The sequence below is a fragment of the Corvus brachyrhynchos genome, unplaced genomic scaffold, assembly GCF_000691975.1.
Source record: "Corvus brachyrhynchos isolate BGI_N302 unplaced genomic scaffold, ASM69197v1 scaffold105, whole genome shotgun sequence".
Classification (NCBI taxonomy): domain Eukaryota; kingdom Metazoa; phylum Chordata; class Aves; order Passeriformes; family Corvidae; genus Corvus; species Corvus brachyrhynchos.
Genome location: NW_008238452.1, coordinates 3,718,523 through 3,739,410, shown reverse-complemented (window position 1 = coordinate 3,739,410; position 20,888 = coordinate 3,718,523). Strand labels below are relative to the sequence as shown.

The window sequence follows — 20,888 nt, the reverse complement described above, 5'->3', positions numbered from 1 at the left end:
AGGGAAAGATAAATGGCATTTAGTAAATGTACAATATCACTTTGACATCGCACTGACCAGTAGACTCTCCCTGTGATTTTATTTTCCAGTCTAACCACTCTGCAGATCTTGACACTGGCTCTGCTTTAGTCCTGACTATTGAAAGCACACTCATTACTGCCTGCTCCTCAGAGTCTTTAGTTAGCAAAGGTCATTTTAAAAACTTCTGTATCCGCTTTGCTGATGGCTTTGAGACAAGTTGGGATGACTGGAAACCAGAAATAAGAGGAGATCTAGTCATGAATGCATGTAAGTGAGGATGATTTCATACTGGATAAGAGTATTTCAGATAGAAATCCACTTTTGCCCTTCCCCTTGACCTGAAAAACAGCTGAGCTTTCCCAAAAAACCTAAAGAAAAGACTTCGGCCTTTTGAAAGCAAAATAATATGGATCTAAAAGGTTATATTCCTTTGTTGTTGTTTTCCTTTATTAGTAAACTTTGCTGCTTTATGTATCATTGTAATAATTTAAGTTCTGAGAGATGCTGGAAGAGTTGGATGCATTGCTTTTATGCAATGTCATAAAATCCCAGTAAGTTTTTAATAGAGTAATATAGAAATTTTTTTTATATGTATATAAATATCTATAATGGTGAAAATTCTATAATTTTATGGAATTTTAAGTTGATTCAGTACATATATGTATTTATACATAATATACATTTAGAATTTTGTATCTTCCCAAATAAATTAACTTTACTAAATAAGAGAAGTCCTCCAATGGGAATTAAAACTAGAACTTCTATCATTCTTTGATTATGGCAGGCAGGAGACTGAGGATGGGATTGGGAAGGGCTGGTCTAAAGCAACTTTTACTGGCTGTGTAATCAGTGTATTTGCTTTGTACGCTTCACGTAGGTGTTGTGCCAGATGGTACCTATGAAGTGTGTTCTAGGACAACAGGACAAGCTGCAGCAGGTAATGTGTTTGTTTTAATAAATTAAGTCCTACATAAATAAAACACTCATAAAATATGAAATTTAAGTCTTTTAACTGTGTTTTCATTTAATTGGTTGGAGAAAAGTCAGCAATAGTTGCCATAACAGTAGTGTTGTCCTGTTGCTTCCTGCCCTAGAGATTGCTAAATCTTGCAGTATTTCTCATGCTGCTTCCATCCCTCTCTTATCTCTCCCAGAAAAGGCTTCTATTTTTCCCAAACTCCCTCTCTGCCCAGTCTAAGTAGTCTGGACATTCTCCAGAGCACTCAGAAATAGATGTCAGTCTCTGTATTGGTCATACTTCATTTAGAAAGAAAACCAGTATCTTGTGTAGTTGTGCTTAGAGCAAGGTCTGTATTTTGATGGTGAAAAATCCTGGGAAGACAGGATATTCACTAGGTACACTATACACATAATACAACATCTTCCAGCGTTGTTGTTCAAGACCTGAATAAATAGGTCAGCATTTGTACATGCAGAAAGACATGTTTTATGTTTCTTGCTGTTAGAAATTCCATTTTGGAATAATGTACTTGCCTGCATTTGTAAGAGCTGAAGCTTGAGATGCTCTCTCCTTGTCATCAGCTTGGCTGAACGGAATGTGTTTTCATTAGGTCTGCCTATGTTATATCACTTGTTAAAGAAATACTGGGAAGTATTTTCATCTGGCATTTCAGTTGTGGAAATATGTTTTTCTCAGAATGAGCAGAAAAGACAGTTCTTTGTAACTGACAAACACTGTCTTAGTTAATTAGTACATAATTCAGTATGGGGGATTTTTTAGAAGAGGAAAAACTGGTTAAACTGATTTTTTGTTAACACAGAAAGCAGTAGTGCTGGAACCTGGACACTGAATGTGTTGTGGAAGATGTGTGGTATTGATGTCCACATGGATCCAAACATTGGGAAAAGATTGAATGCTTTGGGCAACACCCTCACAACATTGACAGGAGAGGAAGATATTGATGACATTGCTGACCTCAACTCTGTGAACATAGCTGACCTTTCAGATGAGGATGAAGTTGACACCATGTCTCCCACTATACATGCAGTAAGTGAATCCACCAAAATAAGTCCTACTGCTTGGAAAAAGTCTTCTGTCAAATGGAAAGGTGTTAGTCTTGAGTCCAGCGTGCAAGTCTTTATAGCTCATACAAGTCTTGTTGCAAGTTAAAAATGTTTGTGTGTGTGTGTGTTTTCTAACTCCATATTTCAAAGGCAACACATTGCAGATCATATTTCTACTGATATAATGTGGAAATATTGATCTGCATTTGAAAACATGGAGGAGACACGGTACCTAACCTCAGGTACCTGAACTGTAAAAGCTGTGGATTTCTTCTAGGCTTTCTTCACAGGAGAGTAAGTAACTAACATGAACAAATTAAAAAAACCCCTACTTCTATGCAATATGCTGCTGACTTTGCTTTTTGGTTTTCTACAAAACCATTTTAACAGCTGTTCCTTAATGTCTCTTGCCTGACAACATCATCCCAGCACACTAATGCTCCTGTTTGTTGTTCAGAAATCAGGTGGAGGCTCCTTGGGTGGAGATGCACGCAAGCTCACATTTGGGCAGCGGATTGTAAATCACCTGCTGGGTTTGAGTCCCCCAACCCACCGATACTCTGTTCCTGTAGAATATCTCTGGGGCTCAGCGAAGCGGGATTTGCTCCAGTCTAGCAGAGCACATATGAAAGCAGGCAGATCCTGCTCATGGGGACATGTATGTAGTAGTTATAGTGTGTCTAACTGAATGATGGGCTTTGGATCACTGGAAAAAATCCAATCAGATGCCTATTCACATGAATTGATTCTTTTGCATGCACTAGTCCAAATTTGAAGGTGTGAAATTCACATTGCCTCTTGCCTAAATCGTACTGATGTCGAATTTTTGATGAGGGCATTAATGAAATGTTTACTTTAAACAGGAGATCGTTGATCACCGGCGGCAGGGAGCTTCCAGTATCCAAACTGGAGAACAGCGAGGAAGGAAATTTATGAAGCGTTTAGTTGATATCAGAGAGCTCAATGAGCAAGCGAAAGTCATTGATGACTTAAAGTAAGTGGGGTTTGCTTTATGTTCTTATCATACATCTTGTGGCACTGTTATGGTTAAGTGCAAATTGTTGCCTTTATTTAAAAATAAAAAAATTGTCCTTTTGGATTCCAAAAGCAAAAGCTATATATGCAAGTACTCTCCCAAATCTCTCTGGTTGTTCCATAAGTGTCAGATTGGTCTGTATTTTTCTGACTCTGCATTTTAATGACTGATTTATAATCCTTTTCCTCTTGATCCAAAATCATAGTTCCGTCTTGATTTACTATCATGCTGATTACTTTAGCAAAATATATTGCTTTGAAACTGTAATAAGCTTAGGAAGAAGAAGAAAAATACTTAAATTGGGGGTTTTTTTGCGTCTTGTACGTGATGTTTTCAAGATAAATCTTATACTGTACTTGAGAAAACCCTTTAGAAAAAATTACTTCAAATTTCATCTGAACTTCTGTGAATTTTATTAATGGTATTTGCAAACATGGTTTTTTGGGTTGTTTGGGGGTTTTTTCCTCCCCTTTTCCCCAAGACAGACTTACTATGAATGGATCTGGCTGGGATGGGAATACAGAGGTTGGTAATTACGTGTTAAATAATGAAGAGGAGACACGTTTCACTGTTTATACTTATAATGAAATTACTGTCACCATTCAGAGGGAAATTTCATTTGAAATTTGGATTTTAGGTTAAGTGTTTGTTCTAATATTTCTGCAGCTGTATTTGGCCCTGGTCGTAAGTATTGGGACAAAAGAGAAAAATGGGGTAATTCCCAGGGAAAGCATTCTTACAACACAGGTTTTTGAAATGGTGGAAATAGTATCTATAAGATAACTCAACCATGCTTTATCTCCAGAAAATTAGGTGCAAGTGAAGGGACCATAAACCAAGAAATTCAGCGCTACCAGCAGCTGGAGTCAGTGGCTGTGAATGACATCCGCAGGGACGTCCGCAAAAAGCTCCGTAGATCCAGCATGAGGGTGAGCAGGATTAAGCTACTTTGAGAATATTGTAGCACTTGTGTCCCAAAAAGCCTTTTACTTTGCTGGCACTCCCATGTGCAATAGCATTTTAGCTTGCCAGAGTTTTTCTCTGTGTTCTCAGTTGTTCCATTTCAATGTTGTTTCTGGTTTAGGCTGCCTCCTTGAAAGACAAGTGGGGTCTGAGCTACAAACCCAGCTACAGCCGATCTAAGAGCATTTCGGCATCAGGGAGGCCACCTCTGAAGAGAATGGACAGAACAAGGTGAGCTTCCGGTAATCTGGGATCTGTGATAGCAATAACAGCACATGGAATGGGGGAAATGTTGGACTTGGGCCTGAAGAGTCCTTTTACTACAGGCAGCAGCTGTTTGTAGTGGAACTGGATAGGAGGAGATCATTTTGCGAGACAGGCATGTTCTAAAAAGCACTTTTCTCATTTTTTTGAAACCTCTGAGAAAATTCCACTTTTACAACAACTCGAGGTTCTCTATGGAATCCTGTTTTCAAAACATACTGAAGAAATGTATATAAGGAAAAACGGCATAGCGTAATACTCTTGTTTTCTACACTTGATGTACAAACATCTACCTTTTGAAAGGGCTGTTGTAATGAGACAAAGAAAGGGAGATGCTTTTTTGTGTGTGAGTAATTGCCCTGTGTGGTAGATTACAAATACCTTGTTTTTCTGTAATTTCTGCATGTTGGCTCAGGATTGAAAAGCCTCCATACAGAAATTAGCAGAGATATGTACATTAAAAGGAAGGAGGTGGAGAAGAAAAGAGAAAGAAGGTACACATGATTTGGCCAGTATTCTAAGTGCTTCAATTATGATTTAATATATTTCTCCATTACAAAGTGATAAGGATGACCGTATATTTGTGTAGTTAAATGTTCGCATGACCCTAAAATCTTGCAGTACAACTCAAGAATCTGTTTGGGTTTTGTTTTGCTTGCAGCTCTCGACTGGGAGACAGTGAAGACCTCCCAGATATCCGTGTAGATGCTGCATCTCCTGGGCCAAGAGTAACCTTCAACATACAGGATTCTGTAAGAATTACTTTATATGCCATACAATTGCATTCCCTGTGCCATTTGGTCACAAGTTCATGAGATTATTATATCCAGGCAAACCTTAATTATGTGTCTGCTTTTGTTAGTGTTTGCCTCAATTACAGATGTGTTTTTGGAAGATAGACTTGTTTCGTTAGAAGACAGATGTATTTTGGTTTCTTAGCACAGAAATTAATTGAATCATGAGCGAAAAATATTTTTAAATGGTTTGATTTGGTTTTTAGGCTCACACAGTAGAGATTTTCTTGGGATTCTTGTCAGAGGTGTGGAAAAAAAATCACCTAGGTTTTTTTTGGTGTTTGAATCTATTTAGAGTTTTGGAAATGGGTATTAGTCAGTTTGGTATAGCTCTACAAGTTTATCCTTCTCAGTGTTGGAAATGGATTGTTGAATTGGTTTTGGGGTGGTTTTTTTTCTTTTTTTTTTTTGCTGCTATGTTTTCTCATTTTCAAAATGTTGATTTTGCACGGCTGAGATTATTGTAATTGTTTTAATTGCTATATTTTTTTCATTTCTATTAAGTTGAATCAAACAGCTTTGGGGATTGCACAACAATCCAGCTGTCCAGGGGAAGGGTATTTTCAGGTATTTCTGAGCAGAAACAAGTATTCTTTTCCAGAGAACTAATTTATCTCATAGGGAGCTGCTTTTCAATATTTCCTCTCTTTTGCACTCAGCTAAACAGAATGTATATTGAGTTTGAAAATATTTAAATTAAGCAGAACAGTTGTTGATGACAACAATCAAAATACTTCTATACCCTTATGTAGACCTAAAACCTCTTGTAAAATGAATTATTGGGGTTTTGCTTAAATATCGAGCAAGGCTGATGTAAAGTGACCCAAGTCTAGCCTTGAAATGTGCTTTAGGGGATGATTTTAGTATGTGTGCCTTCACCTGTTACATTGTGTTCCAATGTAACAGCAATCAACACCAGAACAAAATAATTACCAGGTGGGAGGACATCTTCTCACACTCTTATTTCTGTTAAAATTCTTACATTTAATGCGGAGTAAGACATTGTCAAATAATAGCAAGTAGGGAATGTTCCAAAATTTAATATCCTGAGAACTAACAGAGTTTTTTAATTGCTCTCAAAAACATATTTAGGGAACATAGTAGAGTATTTTTCTTAAAAAGAAATTAACAGAGCAAACCCAAAACTCAAAACAAATCAGGAAAGCTACAACTAACAAAAAAAAAAAAAAAAAAAAAAAAAACCAAACTGAAGAGACAGTAATTTACTTTTTCTCCCTTCTAATTATTCTCATGCTCCCAGGAAATAAATTCCTGTTTCTGAGAGAATGGTGGAAATGACTCCTGGGAATGTGCTTTGCACATTTCAATATGTTTGCATTTAAAAGCTATTCTCCCTATTGTTGTTGTTATGTAGAAGCCCAGTTAGCTTAGGTTCCGTTGGCATAGCAAAATGCTATCAAACCCTTAAAGGTATCAAATTTTGAATATTTTTTTAAAAATGTATTTTCCTGGTGTCATAATGTCAGTTGCTCAGCAGAGCTCTAATTTGAATTTGCAGACAACAACTGTGTAGCTTTACAGTAACACTGCATAGGAAGTGCTGGTGTTTAACACTTGTAGATACTTTTTGCAGGCATTTTAAGAATTTAATGTTGGAAAATTGCCTGTGTCATGATTTCTGTGAGAAACAGGAGGCTCCTTTAGGACATTTGGTTCCGTGCTCGGGCCAGGGTGCCCGGGGGCGGTGCCGTACATTCTGTGTAGTGCCCTGCATGCCCTCACTAACGCTCCCTGCAAGTCATGGGCACTTGGGCTGCCTTTTGTCCTTTTCTTTCAAAATAGTTGTTAAATTTAAATGAAATCTTTCCATTCCTTCTAAATTGGTAAGAGCATGATGAGTCTTTATCTAGCAGGCTGAGCTCAATCACTAGGCAATGGCGAACATCTCCCCACCAAGCTTTCATTCCCTTCTTTTTCATAATCCCTCTTGCAATTCCTTTACCTGCTCTCTCCTTGTTATGAGGAACTCGGAAGTAAGAGTTTCTCATAGCACTCTTGCTTCTTTATTTCCAGATCTATCTACTGCATTCTCGGTGGAAATCATACCTGTGGAAATTTACTATCTTTTTGTCTTTTCACAATCAGTTTCCAGAGGAGACAGAAATGGACCTTTTGTCCGTAACTATTGATGGTCCCTCCCATTACTCATCTACTAGTGAAGGCTCATGCTCGGTATTTGGTTCACCCAAAACTCCAGTAGGCTTCTCACCCGGCATTCCCTTCCAGCCTGAAGAAGGACGCCGGGATGACAGCTTATCCTCCAGCAGTGAGGACTCGGAGAAGGACGATGACCATGAAAGGGAGAGGACGTATTTTTATAGGAAACCACCGTAAGTAGCGGTCCTGAGGAACAACACAGAAATGAAGAAGATACCTCAATATATTTTCAGTACTTTCAAACTTGAAATACTGAATTTAAAGCCACAGAATCTGTTGCTGGTGAAGTACTGAATACAGTCAAGTGTGTGTGTGAAAGGCAGGGGAGGTTGTGTCCAGCAGAGGTGACTGTGTGGGAAGGAGGGATCCTGATCGGAAAAGGAGGCAACTGTTAGAAATTTCAGGGCTTGGCAGAGAATGAAAGAACTTGGAAAGTGAGGTTTTTGAGGCACAGAACAGGAAGTAATAATGTGGGTATTTACAAATAAGAAATTTATTGTATAAATATTTGTGTTCCTTTTCTGATTGCGAATTTGAGAAAGGCTTAGTTTTTGTAATACTCTAGATTAAGAAATGTAATGTGTTAGTGCAAGATGGGTCACTGTACTGCTGCATATCAAATAAGGCTTTTCCCCAACATGTTTTTATAAGTTTATACACTGAATGTGGACATAGTTTGGGAATGCCTTGTAGCCCCTGCTGAGGTAAATGTCCTGCTGATACCTGCCCCCCACCTGTGCCTGTGCAGGAGCACCTCTCGCAAGAAAGCCACGGGCTTTGCTGCTGTGCACCAGCTGTTCACCGAGCGCTGGCCAACAACACCCACCAACAGGAGTGTCACTGGCACCACCACAGAGAGAAACATTGACTTTGAGCTTGATATCAGGGTTGAAATTGATTGTGGGAAGTGTGTGTTGCACCCCACTATGCTCCAGCAAGAGCACGACGACATTAGTTTGCGAAGGTAAGAAACGTGTGCATTAGTTCATTACCAGCACTTTATTTGTAGCAATTAGCACTGCTTAATAACAGAACCATAAGTTGCAATTGCTCTGGCCCAGTGTGACACAGGAAATTATTTTAATAACATGAGTAAATTCATTTTAGGAGCTATGATCGGAGTTCCAGAAGTTTGGATCAAGAGTCTCCTTCAAAAAAGAAGAAATTTCAAACTAATTATGCATCTACTACTCACTTACTTGCTGGCAAGAAAGTGCCATCATCTCTGCAGACAAAACCCAGTGATGTGGAAACAACAGTGTTCTATATTCCTGGAGTGGATGTAAAGGTAAAATGAAGGGATAATTCACAGGGAGGCAATGAATATGTTTTCTCCTGAGCACCATCAAGCTGTACACTCCCTTGGTTTTTTAATCATTGTTTCTATATCCTAGCATGAAAGGGTCTCAACAGAAACGTCCTTGTATGTTATGATTTAAAAATCCTATGGAGTGAGAACAGGGAAAAATCTGTCACTGCTGAAGGAAAACTTCGTGCAATTCAGTTGAGGCAATGCCATAAATCACATGCTCCTCACCTGAAACAGCTTGGCTTCTCTAGTCTTTCGATGTGCAAGGACTATGTGTGTCCCTTTTCCAGTTTTCCAGGCTTTCTTCAGGGATAACAGTTATACCTCAGGTGCTGCCCGCTGCTTTTAGTCAAATTTAGGAATAACTAAACATTCTCTACAGCTTTTGTTATGTTCTGTGTTTTCAGTAATAGTGTATTGTGCATGTAGAGGAGGTGTGAACTCTTGGAATATCTTATTTTGATTTTTTAATGCTAATTTCTGCATGCCTGTGCTTAGTAGTGGAACAGTTCCACCCGACATTAAGACAAGAAAGAAGGCTGTGTGCACAGGTGGCACAGGATGCGTGTGATGTAACAGAGAGAGAAACAAGCTTTAGACATTGTTCCTAAATAATAAATTTCCTCCATTTCTCTGTGTTTCATTGACTTTTTTTTTTTAATATTTATTAATTTATCTGGTTTTTTTGTACTAAGTTTTCAGTTCTTAATATGTGCAGGACATGAATTGGAATGTAATGTATCTTACTGTGATGGTTTAGCCACACTTACAATGATATTTCTGTAAATAATGAGAAGAAACAAATTTTGGAGGGAAGGAGTGACACCAAATGGCTGTATAGAAATTGAGTTCTTTGTGTGATCTTGCTTTGATCTTGCTTTGCTTTCCAGTTGCACTACAATTCCAAGACTCTAAAGACTGAATCGCCAAACACTTCTCGAGGATCCTCTCTGCCACGCACCCTTTCCAAAGAGTCCAAGCTGTATGGTATGAAAGATACTGCCACATCTCCTCTTCTATCTAGCACTATCCACAGCAAGACTAACACCTTACTTCCTCCCCAACCCCCACCCATCCCATCAGGTACTTATAGACAAACTTTCTGAACCTTTCATGGATATATTTTTCCTTGGTGTAATCTACTGTCTTTAGATCTGGCTGCACATTACCTGGAGCACTGTGTTTATCCAGTCTTGACTTTGCCTGCAGAAACCTGATCCCAGAAGCAAGGATGCAGTTCATAAAGCTGCATTTTTAGACATTGTTTGCCAAACCAATCTCAGTAATATTTCTGTTATAGTCACCATATCCCAGTGATGGGCTGTCACTGCCTTCTCCCAGTTTTCATTTAACAAAAGAATGTTGGAAAGCAAAATGTAAATATCTCACCTGTTGCAGGCCCTAGAATAGCCATGATTTAGAGTAACGAGTTCTGATACAAATTTTGATTTGTCTCCAGTGATTCCCGTTTTCAAGCAGGAGGCTGTTGTTACCTCATGTCAGATCCAGACGTGTGTAGATTGCACCTCCAGTTTCTGAGACATTCACTCTTCTCTCCTTTGGCATTTGAATATTGCTTTAAACACAAAGCCAAAATTTTGTCAGAATTTGATCACCAGGCAAAATGAATCACTGAAAGTTCTGCTTGTGGGTTTTGTCTTACAAAATCACCGGAGATGCTGGGAGAGAACAGTGAAATGGGGACACCTTCCTCAATTCTCCATGCTGTTGAACCATTAGCTCTTACTCCTTTAGGTGGCCATCCTCTTTATGCTTACCGAATGTCGTGTAGTGGTTTATGCTACTTCTCTTCACTTTTGTTCTCTACTTTGCTATCTTCTTTCTAATCTTTGCCTTTGAATTCTTACCACATCATGTGCAGGTACTGAGGCTTGCTGGTTTTATGTCTGTAAGCTCTGCATTTGGTATGGAAATTGCACTTGTATGATAACATAAATGCCTCCCAGACTAGATATAGGCTTGTAATTGCTTTATTTCTTTATTAATTGTATTTCTATAAGTATTTATTAGTCCTGAATGGTTTTGAAACACATTTATTGTCATTTATGCTACGTTTTTTAATAGTACTTTTCCTCTGGAAATCATTCCTCTGGAATGGAGACCAACTTGTATCGCCTTTGGTTTCCAGTAAAAGTAAGATAGGACAATGTAGTCAGAGACACGAGGCAGAATAGTTTGCACAGAATGAAAATTCAGTGCTTGCTTTTTTTTTTTTTTAGCAAATAAAGGATTTTTAATCTCATAGTAGTTAATTTTTTATATTTTTCTTGGAGCATTTTAAATCCACATCACCGTTTATGTATATTCATTCAAATAGCTATATTTCATAGAGACAGTAATTGAGCTGGTACTAATATCTTCTCTGCATATTTATGTTTTGGTGAGCATGGATTCAAGATTCCTCTTCGACAGATTTAGAAAACAGTAATCCTTTTATTTGTTTATACTCTGGCTAGTTCCAAGCTTTCAAAAATGCTAGTTTAGAATGTTCAGTTATTCCTTGCATAAATACGAAAGGACTTGCCATTTAAAGTTTTAATTTTTTTAATGTATTTTCTGCATTTAAACTGACATTTTTTCCAGACTCGTGCATTTATTTTTCCTAATTCCACTTTCATTTCCAGTCAGCTGCGGTTACTTTGCACTGGGTATTTGGAGAAGAACTCTGTGTGTTTGCTTTCAGTGCTATTTTCTAAAAAGTGAGGTGGTGACAATGACAACAGAGTGCTTGGTCAAGACCATGAGGAATGGAATTACTGCAGTTAAACATTACAAACTAATGGTTGTTTTTGGAGTTTATAAGTGTAAACTTAACGACTTAATTTTCTCTAGCAGACGTGATCTATGTCTCTTCAGATGATGGAGAAAATTAGAGGGCACAGCTTGATAAGTTTTGAAGTGTCTTCTTACGTTCAGCAGTTACTGCTCAGTGGTATTACCTTAGACAAATGTATCTTTTCAATGTTGCAGCCAAAGGGAAAGGGAGTGGTGGAGTCAAAACCGCTAAACTCTACGCGTGGGTTGCACTCCAGTCACTGCCAGAGGAGATGGTGATCAGCCCCTGCCTCCTGGACTTCCTGGAGAAAGCCCTTGAAACCATTCCCATCACACCCATTGAAAGGAATTACACAGGTCAGTTGCATAATTCTATTCTGGCACTCTGTGCTTTTTATGGTATTGAGCTGCTTTTCCCTTCAAATTCCACTTTCTAATGAGTTCTTGTACTTGTTAAAAGCTGTTAGTTCCCAGGATGAAGACATGGGACAGTTTGATATACAAGATCCCTTGGAAGAGTCCACAACATCCTTAGTGTCATCTTCAACGTCAGCATATTCCTCCTTCCCTGTGGATGTGGTGGTTTATGTACGAGTCCAGGTGAGGTTTTAACTCAACATTCAGAGTAGTAACTTACTTTAGTCACTGTCTTTTAAACAATCAATGCTTCCAAGCGGTTTTTGAAAAATAAAACTCTTTTCAAGTGTTCCTTCTGAATGCTTTATTTTTGTCCTGCCTGTCAGCCCTCTCAAATCAAGTTCAGCTGCTTGCCGGTATCCAGAGTCGAATGTATGCTGAAGTTGCCTTCCCTGGACCTTGTTTTCTCTTCTAACCGAGGAGAACTGGAAACTTTAGGCACCACATACCCATCAGAAAGTGTGTCCATTGGTGGCAGTACTTCACAGAGTGGCTCAAAGAATTCAGCTAGTAAATCTGGAGCACCAGGTAATATGTGTGTGCATGTTGATTCTATACACAGAATATTAAACTATATTGCTGCTAGAGGGCATAATTTGAAGTGCATTTGGTCTGTTTAATACTGCTGTTAGCATCAAGTATTATTTCATGTTTGAAAATGCTTTCAAAATCTGATTTTTGCCCAAAACAATGACTCCAGGTTCATCACCTGGCCTTGGCAGTCCTCTCGGCAGGACGAGGCACAGCAGCAGTCAGTCAGATCTGACAACTTCCAGCAGCAGCTCTTCAGGCCTGAGCTTTACTGCCTGCATGTCCGACTTCTCCCTTTACGTCTTCCATCCCTACGGAGCTGGAAAACAAAAATCAGCTGTTACTGTGCTAACCCCTGGATCCGGAGCCTTGGGTACGGAACAAGTTTTTGTTTGCTTCTATGAACATTATTCAAGTGTGGCACATTTTTCTGAACTGTAGATTTGAAAGGATTTTGAAGATGAAAATGTTTCCTTCCTGCTTCTAGGGAATGTGGACGAGGAGCCAACTTCGGTCACTGGCCGGAAGGATTCCTTGAGCATCAACCTGGAGTTTGTGAAAGTCAGCCTGTCACGGATCAGGCGTTCAGGAGGCTCCTCCTTTTTTGAGAGTCAGTCTGCGAGCAAAGCTACCAGCAAGATAGATACCACATTGATCAACATATCTGGTAAATGCTGCTTTCATTTTAATCCCAGCTAATTAGAGAACTGCTGTTTCAGAGATGGACTTTACTCTTGGCAGCTTTTTAGTTTTTTAAAAGATGTATGTACTTTTTTTTTGCCCCTGCACATGGGATCCTGACTTACTGGGCAAACAGCACGAATGGTTGTGATTAATCTGCCATTAAAATCCTCCCATGAGGAGTCTGAGGGGCATCCAACACAAGCAGGACTCAACATAATCTGTATTCTTGGGTTCCATCTTGCCTTATTTGTATCTAATGTTTGGACTTGGAGAAATGGCAACACCTCAGGAAAACTTATTTTTTCATGACAGCAGAGACGATACTACTAGGTGAAGGAGAATTTGACTTGGTTACCAAAACCTGTTATTCCTGGGAATTTACAACTGTGTGGATGTGCTTTTTCTTTTTCAGCTGTCTGTGACATAGGATCTGCTTCTTTCAAATACGACATGCGCCGCCTCAGTGAGATCCTGGCCTTTCCCAGGGCTTGGTATAGGAGAAGCATTGCTAGAAGGCTTTTCCTGGGTGATCAGACAATAAATCTTCCAGGTAGGAGACTGCTTCTTATCACAAAACAACTTGTTATACAAAGGGTTACAGTAGGAATTTTATAAGCATTTATTACCCGAAACTTATTACATGTATTATGATTTGCTCCACATGCAGTCACTCAAAGAAGTTTAATAGAAAATCCTAGAAGGAAGAAGTGACAAATTGCTGAAGTAGGTCATTGAATAATTTAAACAGCATCTTCCAAGACTAGGTTGGATGTGGCCCTGAGCAACCCAATCTAATAAATGGCACCCCTGTCCATGGCAGGGTTGGAACCACATGATACTTAAAGTCCCTTCCCAAACCATTCTATAGTTCTATGATATATTAGTGAGAACAGTAGAAAACTTTTAGTTATGTTAAATGAAATACATTTGGACACTCTCCCAATACTTCTTGGTATACGGGAGGATATGGTTAGACACGAATGAAACAGTTTTTCTGTGTTTCCTGTGCCACTTTTTCTCCAGTAGCATCGGGGCCTGGAACACCAGATTCAATTGAAGGGGTGAGCCAGCATCTTTCTCCTGAATCCTCCAGGAAAGCATACTGTAGGACATGGGAGCAGCCCTGCCAATCTGCTTCCTTTACTCACATGGCACAGTCACCCAATGTTTTCAGTGAGCACAGTGCCAGCAGCAGTATGTCACCTGGGACAGCATCTCACAGCCTCAAGTCTCCAGCTGTCACAAGATCCAGGAGCGTGTCTGATTCCTCAGTGCCTCAGAGAGGTGAGTAGATAATGACTTTTTAATTTTTTTTCTAAAGTATTTCCATCAGTTGTATGAAAGAAATATGTCATTACTGCTTTGAAAATACTCTTTTCCACAGTGCCTGGCACTGGAGAGTCAATGGCTTAGAGAAGGGAAAATGTCTGAAATGGATGAATGAAAGTTGTCAGCATATTTTCCATAAAATTGCACTATCTGTGTGTGTATAGCGAGTCAATTTCTATGACAGCTAAAGCAATGCATATTGTAAATCCTCTAGTTCTCACTTGTCTTCTCTCATGGTTTGTGCTCTTTAAATATTGTGCTTGTCAGTCCTTTTGTAATATTCACAATAGATATATTCTGCCAGTTTTTCCTAGCATGTGGAATAATTTAAATTTCTGTGGGTTTTTTTTGTTTGTCTGTTTAGATACTCTTTCAAAAACATCAACTCCATTTAATAAGTCAAATAAAGCTGGAAGCCAGCAAGGAACACCATGGGAAACACTGGTTGTGTTTGCTATGAACCTAAAACAATTAAATGTTCAAATGAATATGAGCAATGTAATGGGCAATACCACGTAAGTATAAAACAAGATCAATCATGTTTTAACAAGTGGTGGTGGTTTGGGGGCAAAACCCCATTTTTTTTCCACACAGACTGTTAATAGCCTGTCGTCTTTTAGCTTTAAAATTCTACCTTTTTCAGTTTTGAACTGAGAATCCCCTCATGAATACTGTAGTTGCTTAATCCTGAAGTCACATATGCCTAAACCACATTATTTGCTTCTTTCCAATTCAGTTTCTCTTTCGACAGCCTGGAAAGTTGTTGTCTGTTTTCACCTCTGTTCTAGGTGGACCACCAGCGGTTTGAAAAGTCAGGGCCGTCTGTCTGTGGGAAGTAGCAGAGATCGGGAAATCAGCATGTCTGTGGGCTTGGGAAGATCCCAGCTGGACTCCAGAGGGGGAGTTGTTGGAGGTACCATAGATGTTAACACCCTGGAGATGGTGGGTAAGTTGGAAAGCCTCCTGCTGTTAGCATGTGCTCCAGTCAATAAAGGCGATATCACTGGAAAAACTGATTTTCATCTCTTTAATTCTGTAATTCTATATTGATTTGATTCTATTTCAGCTCATATTTCTGAACACCCAAACCAACAGCCCAATCATAAAATTGAAATTACTATGGGTTCTACTGAAGCACGTGTTGACTATATGGGATCCAGTATCCTAATGGGAATCTTCAGTAATGCTGATCTCAAACTGCAGGACGAATGGAAAATTAATCTGTATAATAATCTGGATTCGAGCATGACGGATAAAAGGTAATATTTCCTGTGTTTAAAATGTATGATGTTGGATAATGTCAAATGTCATCTGTCCAAAATTGCTAACCAGAAATGTAAGTGTCTGCTGGAATGCAAGGGGCTCATTGTTGGGTTGTAGGTTTTTTTAAAATTGTCGGTAGGAAGTATATTAACTGCTAATTTTCTTGCTATTTTTAATATCTAGTGAGATATTTGTCCATGGGGACTTGAAATGGGATATCTTCCAAGTGATGATTTCAAGGTCGACTACGCCAGACCTGATAAAAATAGGAATGAAACTCCAGGAGTTCTTCACTCAGCAGTTTGATACAAGCAAGCGAGCTCTGTCCACCTGGGGGCCTGTTCCTTACCTCCCTCCCAAGACAATGGCAAACAACTTAGAGAGAAGCTCACACGAGCAATGTAAGTGCTACCAAAAAATAATATAATTCCCAATTAGGATGTTTTAATTGCAAAAATTACCTGTGAGAGAGTGTCAATGAAATAGATAAGAAAATATCACTCATAATTCCATCTTTTACTAAAAATATAAATAGGGCAGCAATCTTGTTCTGTATCTTGCCTGAAGTTGTTGTTCCTGTTTGCTCTGCAGTGTTGGATGCAGCCCATCATCGCCACTGGCCAGGAGTTCTGAAGGTGGTATCTGGGTGCCACATATCCCTGTTCCAGATGCCACTGCCAGAAGATGGGATGCAATTCGGAGGATCCATGAGCCTGCATGGGAACCATATGACCCTGGCTTGTTTTCATGGACCTAATTTCCGCTCAAAATCATGGGCCTTATTTCACCTTGAAGAACCCAATATTGCATTTTGGACAGAAGCTCAGAAAGTTTTGGAAGATGGTAATTTAAACTAGTTCTGTAAATTTCTTTAAATTCGTTTTTAAGAATGTATTATCACGTAAGAAGAAATCAAAGTTATTTTCTTTGTCTGAATCAAGGTTGTTTCCCAAAAATATATCACTTACTTAACAAAAATCTGTTCCCTCCATATCTTTACCACAATTTGCTTTATCTGTGGAATAATGCAAAGTACATTTTCAAATATACTGGATCTGTCTTATCATAATAAGCCTACCAAGTGGATTGTCTGGCTTTTTAATTGTGTGTGTGTGTGTTTGTGTAGTCCTTTCTAGCTGTAGGATGAATTTCAATGATCTCATTGCTTATATTTGTCTTAATATTGAGAAGTTTTATTGTCTGTAGCTACTGAGGATTTAATTTCTCTGTTGTTTGTAAGCTTTATACCAGGTTTTATTCCACTGGCACACTAACTATTCATGTTAAATACCTGTAGGAGCATGAGAGAAAATTCCACTACCCTCACTAAGCTGCTTTTACTTTTTTTTTTTTTCCTCTCCCACCCCACGCCGCCCACACCTTCAATGCAGGTACCAGCGAACACTCCACGTACATTGTCCAAACCCTGGACTTTCATTTGGGCCACAACACCATGGTCACCAAGCCCTGTGGAGCCCTGGAAAGCCCCATGGCCACAATCACAAAGATAACCCGGCGCCGCCACGAAAATCCTCCCCATGGAGTTGCCAGCGTGAAGGAGTGGTTCAATTATGTGACAGCCACGAGGAATGAAGGTTAGTCAGGTTCATTCAGTTTGGGGATTGGTCTGCTTGCACATGGAGCTGTTGAAAAGCTGCTAAATCTCAAGGGTATAAACAACAAATTTGATTGACCTTTTTGAGCCATGCTTTTGGGAGCAGAGTAAAAGATACCATCTTCTCAATAGTCACGCACCAGCAGTTTTACAAGTGACTCTTCTTAACTTTTTTTGCCTTGTCACAATTTAACATCTCCCATTGTTCCTGTAGAGCTGAACCTGCTTCGGAATGTTGATGCCAACAACCCAGAGAGCAGCACAACAGTGAAAAGCTCAAGTTTGTTAAGTGGCTTCAGGGGTGGCTCCAGTTACAACCATGAAACTGAAACCATCTTTGCATTGCCGAGGATGCAGCTGGATTTTAAATCTATTCATGTTCAAGAGCCCCAGGAGCCATCATTACAAGGTGCAGTAAAACATAATGTGTTTTTTTCTTGGTCAAAAACTATTTCTCACAAATTAGGAGTTAAAGGGAAAGGTACTGTGCTGATAAAAGGATTTAATCTGAGAGTTGCTCAGATCTGCAAGAAGAGATAAGAGATTTTTTAATAAAGTGTAGAGTGAAGATCTAGTGTAGAAACTGGTCACTATAGAAACCACTAAGAGAAATTAGTATGAGCATTTCAGCTAGGTTGGCTGTTTTCAGGGGTTGGTTTTCTTCTGTTTGTTAAAATGTTAAAGAGGAGGGCCATTCTGAAAAAGGGAGTATGAGATAGGAGCCTAAATTTTATGCTTTCATTTTCAAAATGGTGTCTTCAGACTGCAGTTAGAACTGGTGGGAAATAAAACTTCTCAAGGTTTAAGTAATTGATTTAGATATTTATCTTGGCTGAGCTGGGGTTTTATTCCATACCTGCTCTTGGAAAAAAACTGATAGTTAATTCAACCTGTTGGGTTTTCCTTGTTATTTTAAGAGCCAAGCAAGCAAAATATGCTATCAGCGTCTCTTACTGTCTAAAATCCTACACTGATAGCATAGCACAAGCTGGTGATACTGCTCTAAGTTGATTTTCCACATAGAAGATGGTCAAGGTTTGTTACCTGGTCATATGTCTTTATTTTCAATATCCTTTCTAAAATACCAGAGGTGACTCTGATGGGAAAACTGTTCAAAAAGTGCTAAACATAAATGTTAACTGTGGTACTTCCTCTCAAGAGTTGCTGGTTCAATGAAAGAAATACTATTTTCAAATGACTTGCATTCAAATTCTATGTACTTTTTACATGCACTGTATGTACTTGTAAGTGTATTGATACTATTTTTATCTGACTGTAGATACAAGTGTTAAACCAAAGGTGGAATGCAGTGTAGTAACTGAATTTACAGACCACATCTGTGTGACTATGGATGCTGAACTGATCATGTTTCTGCATGACTTGGTGTCTGCTTATCTAAAAGAAAAAGAAAAAGGTGAGTTGTTGTTCATGAAGTAACATTTGTCTGACAATCTGCAGTTGTCAGATTATTTGACAATAAATATACTCCAAGTCATAATCATGCTCCTATTCTGGTGCCTGGTGTTTAACTTTCTCTTCGTAAGACGGTATAGGCAGATGAAAACTGGTTTAGGAAGCTTTATTATTGTTTCTTTCATCAGTGGAGTCCTTTCAAGACATGCATTTTTCTGATTTCAGAATGATTTACTTTTCTACCTCAGTATATCAGTTGAAGTATTCAAATTTGGCATGTTCATTCTTAAGCAATATGTGGTCTTTTGCAGAAAATCTGTAAAACTGAGGTGGTTCTCTTCTTGTTGAGACTTGGGCTTTTGTTTTATTTAAATTATGTACAAAAAGAATCCAAGTGAGCTGCTCATGACTGACTGGTGTTTTTCCTCTCTCCCCTTTGCAGCAATTTTTCCTCCTCGCATTTTGGCTGCTCGTCCAGGGCAGAAGAGCTCTGTTGGTGTCCTTGAGGACAGCTCCACTGACAAAGAGGCAGAGGAAAGCATTACCTACACTACAGTCGACTGGAGGGAATTTATGTGCAATACTTGGCATTTGGAACCCACGCTCAGGTAAGAAGCACCTTTGGCTGCAGTCTCTTTGGCTGTGCATTAACTTCTAGATTAGAATTTATGCAGATTAAAGGCATCGTTGGAGGCCCTTCAAAATTAGGATACAGTAAACTTAAACTCATTAATTTCACTCTGTCCTACAACAGCTCGTTCACTTTCAGCCATACAATTTTCATCTTCCAGTTTTCCATTCTTAGCATTTCAGTTTTAGTTTTTAAACACTCACCTTAAAATTAAAAATGCAGGATCTACTCAACGCCATATGGCTGTTTAAACTTAGCACAAAATAAAGTGTGTATGGCAGCAATTCACTATTTTCTGTGTGTAATCATTGAAACTGAGAAAAGTCAGTGTGAGTTTGGTTTTTTTTTTTTTTAACCTCTGCTTACACTGCTGGAGGACCTGAGTGTTCATTCACATATCAAAACAACACATCCATCCAGGCATAACAGATCTTGACACTTGGCATTTTGTGCCAGCAATAAATCAATTTAAACATGATCTGCAGGCAGCCCAGTAAGGTTTTTCACCTCCTTAAACATCCTCTTCCTTTGAGAGGATGTTCCATTGAACATCTTGAGCTTCTCTGTCTAAATTAGGTTCAAAACATTAAGCAACACTGGGGAAAATGGATTTTCATATATACAAATGTCTGTTTGCTATATTTATGTTTGAGACTGAGTCTTCTGTTTATTGTTTTTTTAGATTAATATCCTGGACTGGGAGAAAAATTGATCCCGTTGGTGTTGACTACATCCTTCAAAAGCTGGGCTTTCACCATGCACGGACTACTATCCCTAAGTGGCTGCAGCGTGGTGTCATGGATCCTTTGGACAAAGTTTTGTCAGTCCTTATAAAGAAACTTGGTACTGCACTACAGGATGAAAAAGAAAAGAAAGGAAAAGACAAAGAAGAATATTAAAAGTACAGTGTGACAACCCTAACTCCATTTGATTTTATCAAAGTATTTTATTATATTTTAAGAACTTAAATATGGTTTAAAGAGAAACCTAACAGCTTTTTGCTACTCTATTTAAAACTTACATTGTGAGTAACTGTTTACTGTGGTACTTGATACCATTCTGTATTTGAAGTTATTGCATGATGATGATGATGACCAATGTATTCTGTGAAGGAATATCTGGAACACTGTAAATCTGCTCCTCAGTGTCCATTTTATGATGTGCAATATGATCCTGCATCTTTACAATACTTGCAGATTAACTGTGAATTTTCTTAAAATTTTATTTGCCATAACACAAACCCCTTGTTGATGTGACCAGTAATTGATTTGTCAATGTAGACCGGTGTAAATTATATATATATATATAACTTATGAAACTGTGATTGCCTTAGTGCTAAAAATCATGAACTTTATTACACTTGTAATAAAATTTAACTACTGTACAGGGCCTTTATTTTTTTGTATTAATCAAAGAAGTTGAACAACAAGAAGAGAGTGTTTTAAGTGTAACTTTGCAAGGTGTCATTTAAGTGAGGTAAAGCCCAGAGGCCGGGCGCCAGGAGCTCGGGAAGCAGCCGGAAGGCGGGGAAAGCGCGCCCCAACCACAAGCGGGGACGCGGCGCTTTCGCTGGCATCAGGGGAGCGGCTGCTCCCGGTCCGTGACGGCTGTGGCGGCTT

The 20,888-nt window shown here is 38.9% G+C and overlaps 1 protein-coding gene across 12 annotated transcripts in view; it reads left to right on the top strand.

Moving 5' to 3' along the window:
- KIAA1109 (KIAA1109 ortholog) overlaps positions 1–20,653 on the top strand; it is an 81,378-nt gene extending 60,725 nt beyond the window's left edge. For 4 of the 12 annotated variants that reach the window (XM_017736907.1, XM_017736905.1, XM_017736906.1 and 1 more), the window contains 29 exons: positions 90–288; positions 899–958; positions 1,803–2,029; positions 2,910–3,040; positions 3,888–4,011; positions 4,167–4,276; positions 4,971–5,061; positions 5,608–5,670; positions 7,210–7,454; positions 8,030–8,245; positions 8,389–8,569; positions 9,481–9,673; positions 11,582–11,743; positions 11,847–11,986; positions 12,130–12,331; positions 12,504–12,707; positions 12,822–13,001; positions 13,431–13,568; positions 14,042–14,302; positions 14,712–14,862; positions 15,136–15,293; positions 15,414–15,606; positions 15,794–16,011; positions 16,202–16,453; positions 17,002–17,205; positions 17,440–17,634; positions 18,505–18,639; positions 19,081–19,246; positions 19,952–20,653. In XM_017736907.1, coding sequence (XP_017592396.1) covers positions 90–288; positions 899–958; positions 1,803–2,029; positions 2,910–3,040; positions 3,888–4,011; positions 4,167–4,276; positions 4,971–5,061; positions 5,608–5,670; positions 7,210–7,454; positions 8,030–8,245; positions 8,389–8,569; positions 9,481–9,673; positions 11,582–11,743; positions 11,847–11,986; positions 12,130–12,331; positions 12,504–12,707; positions 12,822–13,001; positions 13,431–13,568; positions 14,042–14,302; positions 14,712–14,862; positions 15,136–15,293; positions 15,414–15,606; positions 15,794–16,011; positions 16,202–16,453; positions 17,002–17,205; positions 17,440–17,634; positions 18,505–18,639; positions 19,081–19,246; positions 19,952–20,168 — 5,016 coding nt within the window. In that variant the 3' untranslated portion in view covers positions 20,169–20,653. The remainder of the gene's footprint in view (positions 1–89; positions 289–898; positions 959–1,802; positions 2,030–2,909; positions 3,041–3,887; positions 4,012–4,166; positions 4,277–4,970; positions 5,062–5,607; positions 5,671–7,209; positions 7,455–8,029; positions 8,246–8,388; positions 8,570–9,480; positions 9,674–11,581; positions 11,744–11,846; positions 11,987–12,129; positions 12,332–12,503; positions 12,708–12,821; positions 13,002–13,430; positions 13,569–14,041; positions 14,303–14,711; positions 14,863–15,135; positions 15,294–15,413; positions 15,607–15,793; positions 16,012–16,201; positions 16,454–17,001; positions 17,206–17,439; positions 17,635–18,504; positions 18,640–19,080; positions 19,247–19,951) is intronic. The other 8 variants (XM_017736910.1, XM_017736909.1, XM_017736904.1 and 5 more) reach the window with 8 other exon arrangements.
- The last annotated feature ends 235 nt before the right edge of the window (positions 20,654–20,888 follow it).